At 60.1% G+C, this 10,548-nt stretch overlaps 3 protein-coding genes across 3 annotated transcripts; all 3 read left to right on the top strand.

The window, feature by feature from the left end:
* Positions 1-1,519: 1,519 nt before the first annotated feature.
* Positions 1,520-4,574, top strand: POSPLADRAFT_1141434 (hypothetical protein; the record flags this gene model as incomplete). Its single annotated transcript, XM_024485302.1, has 9 exons — positions 1,520-1,690; positions 1,793-1,809; positions 2,615-2,676; positions 2,928-3,081; positions 3,138-3,497; positions 3,690-3,771; positions 4,055-4,165; positions 4,318-4,426; positions 4,504-4,574. The coding sequence occupies 9 exons, from the start codon at positions 1,520-1,522 to the stop codon at positions 4,572-4,574; spliced, it is 1,137 nt and encodes a 378-aa protein (XP_024339914.1).
* Positions 4,575-7,213: 2,639 nt separating this feature from the next.
* On the top strand, positions 7,214-7,953 carry POSPLADRAFT_1142144 (hypothetical protein; the record flags this gene model as incomplete). Its single annotated transcript, XM_024485390.1, has 2 exons — positions 7,214-7,322; positions 7,373-7,953. 2 exons carry the CDS (start codon positions 7,214-7,216, stop codon positions 7,951-7,953), a joined length of 690 nt encoding a protein of 229 aa, XP_024339913.1.
* Positions 7,954-8,625: 672 nt separating this feature from the next.
* On the top strand, positions 8,626-9,828 carry POSPLADRAFT_1056474 (hypothetical protein; the record flags this gene model as incomplete). Its single annotated transcript, XM_024480778.1, has 5 exons — positions 8,626-8,715; positions 8,769-9,122; positions 9,203-9,429; positions 9,488-9,687; positions 9,764-9,828. 5 exons carry the CDS (start codon positions 8,626-8,628, stop codon positions 9,826-9,828), a joined length of 936 nt encoding a protein of 311 aa, XP_024339912.1.
* Positions 9,829-10,548: the final 720 nt, after the last annotated feature.

Genomic DNA, 10,548 nt, shown 5'->3' with positions numbered 1-10,548 from the left:
CGCCCGAGAAACCTGCGCGCCGAAGTAGGGAGCGGGAGATGAGCCGTGCGATGGACGAATCGAGGGGTGGAGGACGGACAGGAACAGGAACACGTGAGACATACTTCCGATACCAGCGCCGTCTTACCGACTATGTCATGAACGGAGTTTGACCTCCGAGCACAGACGTCGGCCCAAGCTGAGCCTAGCCGCAAGGGTTGTGCAGGGACAGGCGCACACGGCGGGGGGCGCTCCCCGGCGCATGCGCAGTCAGTCCTACATGTCTGGCTGGGCGCAGAGGCAGGGCGCCCCCTCCACAACTGGCCGGGGCGCACGGCGCGGTGGGTCGGAGAGAGCGCACGCGGTCCGCTCCGGTGGAAGCGAGTGTGTCTCAGGGCGCCCCGCGCGAGGAAACAGGATAGCGGCAGCGAGCGTGGGTGCGGGTGCGGGTGCGGGTGCGCCGTATGTGCGTCAGCGCGATGGCGGACGAAGGATGGAGGACCCACAGGAAGCCCCGAGTGCCGTCTCCATCTGCAACGGCGCAACACGCCTCGACATGGGCTTCGGATGGGCGTTTGCTTTCGATTCTTGACACGGGTTCGTGGTGGGGCCTGTGCGACTGGATGGTACGCCGATGAGATGAGGCTGTCGGGGCTTGCTTGCTAGTCATCTGCAGGACTCGGGGTACCTGTGGGCGGCTGACCGCCGGAGAGGGAGTAGTGTTGCAATGCGGGATCGTTCACAGTGTATGGGAGCATGGAGAACACGGCAGGTGTACGAAGGTTAATATGATACAACGTACGCCATGCTTCGGCAGGAGGAGCCTGAAATGCACATACACGTCGCTCGTCGCTCAAGGTGGAAAAGCAGACGGACGCGAACCTGCATCGTGCCCAGCTATGTGGAGTAGCCCTAGAGTCGGCCAAGAGGCCACGCAACGACTCCAGATGCCCGCCGTCGGACATAGGGTTTGCAGACCTGCTTACACGAGAGCAAAAAAAGCCAAGGACGTAGATCACGCCCCGCTGGCTGCCCGGGGCGTCTGTCGCAAGTGCGTCCGAGGCAAGGAGGTGACAGAGGATGTCCAACTACCCTCACGCGATGCGGCGCGGACCCGCATCAAGCGTGCAAGCCAGGGATAGCGTGATCCGGCCCTCCCTCGCGCTGTGTAGTCGTGCACGAACGGACGGTATTCCTGACCAACATCCGTGAAAAATAAAACCCCAGCAGGAAGGTTTCCGCAGAGTCATCGCGCATCACGAGACGCCGCCACCGGTGTGGTGGCGGGGGCTGCACGGATCGGGGGTGGGCGATGCGTGGACGCGAGGATGCTGTCAGTGGTCGGCGAGCACGTCATATGCCATATGCGAGGTGGCAGGCCGATGAGGACGAATGGATGCGAAATGCGGGAGGGATTCGCGAGAGATGCACGACGCGCGAGGGCCATAGGACATGCGTTGGGTGGAGGGAGCCATACGCAGCATTGTCAAGCCTCACCACCGGCGATCGTAGGAGGCAGGGCTGCTCGAACAGAGCCATCATGGGGCACCATAGTCGACTCTGCTGGCAGCCGCTGTGCGGGCAGGCCCTGGCCAGACAGGCGCTTGCAGTGCGAGACAGTGCAAGCTGTGCACCCGTCGTGCGACAGGACACGGTCGCGCAGGACGCGGTCGCCATACCAGACGCGCACGGTGCTCCCGCCGTCCCTTCGGTACGTAGATCCCCGCATGCTGGCTGGGCCAAACACCGCTTTCAGTGCCGATCCCTGCCCGAACGCCCACACGCGAAACCAGAGTATCGTCGTATGATATAGCGCAGACTCGGCATGAAGTGCGTCTGTGATAGCGTGGTTCAATCATCCTTTGCGCTGTGTTTCCTCACGGTCACTATCACCCACCATCGTGAAAGGAGATCCGCAGCAGACGGCTTCCTCGCAAAGCCATCGCTGTGCTCGCGCATCACGCGACTGCGCCGTGGGGGGATGAGTGGGGGTTGCACGGATCGGGCATGGGTGATGCGTCAATGAGAGGATGCTGGCAAAGCGTTTGGGAGCGATACGCGTCATATGCGAGGAGGCTGACCGATGGAGGCGACATGATGCAAAAAGGCGGGAGAGTCTGCGAGAGAACGGGTGTATGACGAACGACGCCCGGGAAGGACGGGAGCGGTAGGACGTCGATCGGACGGGGATGCAGACCCAGGATTGAACCAGTGTCGCCATCGGAGGTCGCAGGAGGTGAGGGGGCTTGAGTGGAGTCAGCATGGGGCACTGTTGGAAGTGGTCGACTCCGTTGGCAGTCGAGGTGCCGGCAGACCGGCGCTTCAAGTGCGATACAGTGGGAGACATGGGCTGTCGCGTATATGACGTCAGCTGGGGGGGACGTCGGCGATCTGGCGCTGACGGTTGGCCGTGGGAGCCCCGCCGTTCTTGCGACGACTCCTCGCCTCTCTCTGCAAGTACTACGACCAACGACGGCGACGCTGACATAATCACCGATCGGAGACCGACACTGTCTGCGCACCTCACCTCAACACCCTCTCCCAACATCCGTCTCCCAATAACCAACCGCATTGTGCCCAGGTCGGTCCTGCGCTCTCCGCTTCCGTCTTTGGCAGCCTCCCCGTCCTCCCTCAGCCATCCGGACACAAAGCATCTGAGCGCAGTCGTGTATCGTCTGCACGGAGGCGTGCAAGCAGGTGCGTACACCCGATCACTATCTTCATTCTCCTCGATCGCGTCTAACCCTCTCCTCCATCGGTCTTGCGCCGCCTTGCCGTGGGTGCGTTCCTCCATTCGAGCCCTATCGCGTGCGCCCCCACTGGTTTCCATCCTATTCTATCCATCGTCCCTTGGCCCCGCTTGTCATGGTCGCACCCGTGCTATCTGTCCCTTCCGCTGCCGCGCCCTCCCGTCTACAGTCTGTTTCCACCACTCACACCTTCTGTAGCCACATCGTGCGTCCCTGTCGAGTGCTCGCGCCAGCCGCTGCTCACAGCGCTCTGCCCACAGTACCAGCTCATGGTGGGCGGCGTCGTCCCGCGTCCGATCGCGTTCATCTCCGGCATCTCTGCCGACGGCGTTGAGAACCTGACCCCCTTCAGGTGCCCTCTGCGCACTCCCCCTGCGGTCCGTGCCCGCGCTGACCTGCCCCGCACAGCTGGTTCAACATCGTCACCTCCGATCCCGCAGTCATCTCGCTCAGCCTGCTCCACCATCAGCCCACGACAGACGCGTCCGCCCTCAAGGACATCGCCGCGAGCATCCTCGCCGCGCAGCTTCGCTGTCAAGCTCGTCTCCGAGCCCTTTCCACAGCACACCAACGCCTGCGCCGTCAATGCGCCCCTGCACGGCAGCAAGTGGACGCTCAGCAGCCTTACCCGCACCCCCAGCTTCAGTCCCCCGCGCACGCGCCGAGCAGCATGGGGAGCTCGCAGCGCGCGCTCAGCCCCGCAACACTTGTGTCATCAAACTGCACCGGTCCCACATCTTACATCATAGCAGCGGGGCGATCTAGTGCGTGCGTCTCGCCTCTGTCTTGCGCCGTCTCGCTGACACCACTGCCGTCATTTCCCTCACAGGATACATTCATATTGTGCACTGTAAACTACTCAGCTGCCCGGTGACTATCTACTCGGACATATGGCTTCCGATACTCGCCCATCAACCACCTCGCCTCGCCGTGCTTGCCCCACGACTGCCGCGCATCTAGACGACTGCCCCCGACCGCGCCTACGTGCAGCCAGCGCTGTGCGCGCATCATGGACTATCCGCGCATAGGCTGCGCCGTCAAAGTGCGCCGGGCGCACAACTCAACGGCGAGGGACCTAGCTCGTGCGCGCCGTCGCTGTTCCGCGTCATCTCACGCCCGCCCCCGACGACGACTGCATCCTCCCGCTCCCATTGCGGCGACGACGACATGGGTCGTCCGCATCGTCACGGCCAGACGACTTGGGTAAGCCAGCTAGCCATGACGTGCAGACGGCGGGCACGCGGGTAAGATGTCCGCTTCAACACGCGCGTTGTAAAACTCATGATCGCCCTCATCCGCACCCTCACACGCACAGCTGCCCGCAGATCAAGATTCCGGCACACGTGCTGCGGCCGCGCTCGCTCTTCTCGTTCGACGGCAGCGCTGTGAAGGAAGCAGATCCAGCGGTGAGGCGTCTGTACTCATTAGCTGCCCGGGTGAGTTGCCGATCCCCCTCCGCGTATGCCCTGCATCCCCCGATCATCTCCCATCAATCTCATCAGCCCATCTGCCCATTTCCCACCCCGCGCATCTGCCGCTAACCTCACCCCTCAGCTTCGTTGCGTGATCGCGGACTCTCAATTGCTAGCGCGTCTGCTTCTCCCGCGCGCTCGTATCCCCTCTCGACGCACACGACGTCAGCATTATTATCCGGTTCCGTACCAATCACGGCCTCTCACCCTCGGTCAAGGCTCAACGTAAGCCCACGGTGGGAAGGGCTGGATGCGTCTGAGCGATATGCCGCCTCCCTGGAACAAACACAACGGTTGCGCAGACGGCCCGGCCACGATCGAGTGCGTCATGGCGTGCGGGACGCAAACACCTACGCGTCGCACATTGCGGTAAGCATCTACATTAAAAGCCCATTGCGGGTCACTCACCAGTCGGCCCGGATGTGGGATGCGACATTCTGACCGGCTGGCCGTCAGCTTCCACGCACCCGCGAACCACTGGATCTCAACGACCTACCGCTGACCGCTTGCCTCGCTCAATCTACCCAGCTGCGGCAACGGCTCCACGCGCTCACGGTCCTCATTGACGTCGTCCCTGAACATCGTCAGCCCGGTCAGCTCACCATCGTTACGCGCGCGCAGCACTCGCCCCACGTACCTGGTATGTGCAGTCCCCCAGCCGTCACCTAGACCATCCCGCAAGATTGACTGATACGCGCTACCCCGGGGAATCGCCTGCAGCACACCTCTAGTGGCGTACACAGTGAGCGGCGCGATATATCACTCTGCAACATGACGGCACTTACCAGATCGGCGTCCGTGCTGGACAGCGGGCGGGCGAGACGAAGCCTGGCACAGTGGGTGGGCAAGACGAAGCCTAGCACAGCGGGCGGGCGAGACGAAACCTGGCACAGCGGAAGCCGAGTCATCAACAGTCTAACCACACCTGCCTTTATATCCCTCGCACACTCTTCCGACCCGTCGTCATTCCCACGACTGCTGCCTGGACACCCCACCCAGGCGCGGTGGCCCCTGTCTCGCATCAGCCGCCGCGTCGCTAAGCTATTACTCAGCCGAATTCATGACGACACATCGCCGCGTCCCCACCCGTGTACCCGGGCGCGGTCATCCTGCCTGACATGGACGGACACACTCACCGACGTGTGCACCCTCCGGCTCTACCGGCTGCAACACTCCAACATTGGCCGTTACCCTTATTGCTACGGTAGCGATGCCCGTGTCGCACACAGTGTCCCCGTGCAATTGATGCCGCGCCCGTATCCGCGCAGCGTCGGGTGCTAGAGCGACGCGCAGGATGCCCCGGTGTGAAGATCCAGCATTGGCATTCTGTACCTGGTCAGATGCCATCGGTCAGGAAAACAAGGCAAATGGCGACACGCACAGCACCACGCTCACGTCATCGCGGCACGGATTTGCACATCCCGACCACAGGAGGGGCTGACGACGCCTGTCCGTCAATCAAAACCAATCAGACGGGAGAGCCCCGCCTGCGCCTCCATGTTTCGGATGCAAAATCACGTCGCTCTACTCGTACGGCACCGCGCGATCACAGCGCATCAGTGAGCCTGGTGCAAATTCCTGACTTGGTGGTCACGACGGTGCGGGAAGGCGCGGAATCCGCCAAAGATGAACCGCCATCTTACGGCAGAGCGTTGTAACGTCATACGCGGGCACACAATATCGTCAATCTGCACGGTGAAACCAGCTGCCATACGGTGGTGTTTACTGTACGTATCCTACCCTACTCAATGTGATGTGTTCACGCCATGGGCAGCGTTGGGGGTGGGATATGTGCGCGCGCAGTCTCCTGCACTCGGTCAGGATGCGCTGCCTGTGCCGTCTTGTGCACTCAGCCGTTGCGCGCGCCCACAGCAGCAGCAGCATTACCACTCATGTGTAATTGAATCTAATATATATCTTCATGAGCGACACCGAAGCGTGTGTGACCATCCATGCCGCTGTCCACCGCACCGTCCACCAACGCGTGAGGTGCTGATGCGGACCCGCGGACCGCATGCAGCCCGTTCAGACCATCTTTGAGGCGCCCCGCAGGAACACATGGCAGCCTGGAGCAGAGGGGCGGCACACGGCAGCCGTTGCGGAGACTATCGAGTCGAGACAGAGGATGGGTGCACAGCCAAACGCATTGAGCCGCGCGCTGCAGCATGTCTATTCGAATGAGGTGGGTGATCGCCGGGACACGTCGAATAGCACAAGACTCACTTCAGTCTACTGTCACGAAACCATCTGCGTCGGTCTGCGTGCCCCGGATCTGTGTCTGCGCTCTCCTGTGCTCATGCCCATGCTCTGCACAATGTCTCCCCCGCCATCTTCTTTTCTATATGCACGCCCGGCCCACGACAGCATGAGCCGTGAGTAACCGCGTGGGCGGCGTTGCAGATGGAGCGCGCGCGTGCGCACAGTCTCCTACACTTGCACTATCCATGCCGTCGCGCGTACCTGTAGCAGCAGCATCATTACTACAAATGCGCACACAAATGTAAGATATATTTTATGTGCAACATGGGAGCATGCGGCGCATAGGCGCAGGGCTGAAACGGACTGCCACTGTCTACCAACGCGTAATGTGTCGACGCGCACCTGCTGACGGCGCGCAGCCCATCCAGAACATCTGTAAGGCACCCCAGCAGGGATGTACAGTAACTCGGAACGGAGGGGCGGCGCAGCCATTGTGTACATCATCGAGTCGAGTCGCTCGTCTCTGCACACGTCACTGCCCTCGTGTCTGCCATGTCCTGTCTGCCCTTGCAATCGCATGCACTGCCTATTGGTTGACGGTGAAATGGTGAAACAACGGGAAACTTACCTGCCCATGAGATAACCTACCAAGCGAGAGATGTGACTTGGCCATAAATAAACCGAAAGCTCACTGATGGCCAATTTCTGTACAGTCGCACTTTCTGCCCGCAAAATGTACTACCATTTGTTGTTCTTCACACTGTTCTGTTACTGACCTCAGACTTTGTGTAGACTCGCATTGGGCTGTTCTTCATGACTGGCAAGAACCGTCTGCAGCCACTGTCACGGCCATGGCAGCTGTACAAAACACGCTATCGACGACTCAAAGGTGCATTGCGTGATGTCATGACCGAAGATCTCCGTATGTATTCTTGCTTCTCATGCTCACTTACCAATCTGATGCTTGTCTAGGCGAGATTACGGGCAACCGATCCATCAAAATGTCGTGGACTGCAGTCGACTTTCACCAGCGAATTGAGCTGCCGTATGGTGTTGCTCTCGTAGGATGGCCAACTGACATTGCCCGCACAAACCTGAGCAAGATCGGGGGATGCGACATCCTCGACAACCTGCTTACAAAGTGGCGAACGGGCAAAATGCGGTTTGAGCTTCTGGATCCGGCAAGGAGACCTGTCAGGCTCGAGCTTCGGCGACACACAAGGAGTGATGCCGGGCACTCGCATGTGTTTGCTGACAAGAGGGAGCCGATGAAGCAGAAGCGACGGGGTCACAAGGTCCCGAAAAGCGCACTGATCATCGAAAACTCTGATGCCGGCTCGGATGCAGATACTGCTGCTGGTGGGAATATCGAGAGCAGGACAGAGTCAGCTGATGAGGACGAGAGTCGAATTTGCAAACGGCGCAGGCTGGATCTCGATATTGTTGATGGTGACCAATATGGCAACTCGTCAGCTCTGGAAACGATCGAGGATTTCTCATCTGATGCCCGGTCGCTTGCCGAGACGATTGAGGATGCCGATGACTGGGAGTAATACGAGAATGTGATTACAGTGATTGTTCCGTACCTAGTACCTACATTCCCATATGCCAGCATTCTGATATTACCTATTGCGACGTTGCGAGGGTACGCATGCGATCAGCACGGACACAAGCATCTCCGGCATGTTGATTGGTTCTTATACATCAGCGCGCGATGCGGAGACACCTGACATGGGCGTAACCGCATATATGGGAGACTGGTAGCTATGGTATCCCGTGCGATGTCTCTACTTCTCCCTGTGAGCCGTGCGAGCCCCGCTGCTGACTCCACCCATGACGACTCCTCGCTTCTTTCTACTACGATCAACAACGGCGACGCTGACATAACAGAGACCAGAACCCTCTCCTAGTACACTTTCTATAACCAACTGCGCTGCGCCCAGGTTGCTCCTGCTCTCTCTGCTTCCATCTTTGGAAGCCTCCCCATTCCCCCTCAGCCATCCACACGCATAGCATCCGAGCGCGGTCATGTATTGTCTGCACATCGGCGTGCAAAAAGGTGCGTACACCCGATCACTATCTTTATTCTCCTCGATCGCATCTAACCTCTCCTCCATCAGTCTTGCACCGCCTCGTCGTGGGTGCGTCCCTCCATTGAGCCCTATCGCATGCGCCCCCACTGGTTTTCATCCTATCTTGTTCATTGTCCCTTGGTGCTGCTTGTCATGGTCACTCCTGTGCTATCTGTCTCTTCTGCTCCCGCGCCCTCCCATCTACAGTCTGATTCCACTGCTCACGCCTTCTGTAGCCACATCGTGCGTCCCAGACGTGTGCTTGCGCCAGCCGCTGCTCACAGCGCTCTGCCCAGCTGATGGTGGGCAGCGTCCCATCATGTCCGATCGTGTTCTTCTTCAGCGTCTCTACCGACAGCGTCAAGAACCTGACCCCCTTCAGGTGCCCTCTGCGCACTCCTCCTGTGGTCCGTGCCTGCGCTAACCCATGGTCACCTCCAATCCCCTGGTCATCTCGCTCGGCCTCCTCCTCCATCAGCCCACGGCAGATGTGTCTGCCCTCACAGACATCGCCGCGAAGATCCTCACCGCACAGCTTCACCATCAATCTCGTCTCCAAGCCCTTTGCCCAGCACGCCAACGTCTGCGCCGTCAATATGCGCCCGCACGCCAGCAAGTGGGCACTCAGCGGCCTTACCCACGCCCCCAGCGTCAGTCCCCTGCGCACGCGCCGAACTTGGACCTCCTGTGGAGTGTCGCACTAGGCATGCGCCTGGTCGACCTCATCTAGGAGCTGCTCCTCATCCTGCACAAGCAGCCCTCTACGGGCAAGGTGGGCGAGGGCGCGGACACGGGCGCGGCTCAGCACTATGTGTACAAAGCCATGCTCGGGATCATGTTCGACCATGCAGAGGAGGCTGCAGGCGCATATCCCTGCGACGAACTCAGGTGCTGGTGGCGGCAATCATCGTCCTCACGGCCCTTGTACGGCTCGCGGATGACCTCGCCCATGCCCTTGTACGCAGCGCAGCTCACACGCATGAATGCACCAACGCTGATCCAACTCCACTTATAGATGCTCCTGTGCGCGGCGTCGCGTCGCCCGAGGAGCGGGCAGGCCTGACGGTGAGCGCGGGAACGGCAGTGCTGGACGTGGTGGTGCTGTGCGCGGGGAAGGGCGATTCGCACTACTGAATGTACGTGTTCTTGCTCGCATCACGTCGTGCTCGCATGCTGACTCGGTCTTGTTCTTCCGCTGGCGCACGGTGGTGGCAGGTGAGCTGTGAAGAAGAAAGTGAGCTCGCGCACAAACCACTTCTGACCGCTTTTGTGCATATGACAGCCCGGGCAGGGCTCGAGTGCGCCCGTACGAGGAAGCTGCAATTGCGGGAACACAGGCAATTTGCTGAACACTAGCGGGGGGACGTCCTAGGATATTCCGACAAGAAACAGGGGTAGCGGGACTGGAGGTGGGCATGCACAAGGTGAGCGAGACAAATGATTGCCTCGTCGCTGACAGCCAGTTTGCAGAGGCAGAATTCGCAGAGGCAGAGAGCCTGGGAGCATCGCACAGAGCGTGGTAGAAGACGCTGAGAACTGGGAGCAGGATGCAGCGCGAAGAGCGAGTGCGATGAGGGAATGTGTCGGAGTGCCCGGGCGCTTGCTGTGTAGAAGACCATCTGTACGACGTGCGCATAAGACTGTGATAATGAGCTTATCTATACGATTCTATACGACTGTGACCATGCGCCCGTCTATACAGCGTTACACACCCGTCTATACAGTTTTACACACCTGTCTATACAGCGTTATACACCTCTGTCCATGCACTCTTATACACCCCCGACCCTGCGCTCTTATACACCCCTGACCATGCGCCCTCTCGTCGTTTCCAACGGGCATTTGTGCCACACATCGCCATCTGCGCCCGCGCATCGAGACGCCCAAGACGATCATCTGGATGGCGCCCGCATGCGGGCTGGGCCAAACACCGCTCATTCCCATCGCTTTCAGTCCCGATCCCTGCCCGAACGCCCGCCCGAGAAACCTGCGCGCCGAAGTAGGGAGCGGGAGATGAGCCGTGCGATGGACGAATCGAGGGGTGGAGGACGGACAGGAACAGGAACACGTGAGACA

The sequence above is a fragment of the Postia placenta genome, assembly GCF_002117355.1.
Source record: "Postia placenta MAD-698-R-SB12 unplaced genomic scaffold POSPLAscaffold_6, whole genome shotgun sequence".
Taxonomy (NCBI): domain Eukaryota; kingdom Fungi; phylum Basidiomycota; class Agaricomycetes; order Polyporales; family Adustoporiaceae; genus Rhodonia; species Rhodonia placenta.
The sequence above is the reverse complement of the archived record's forward strand: the minus strand, read 5'-3'. Positions and strand labels throughout refer to the sequence as shown.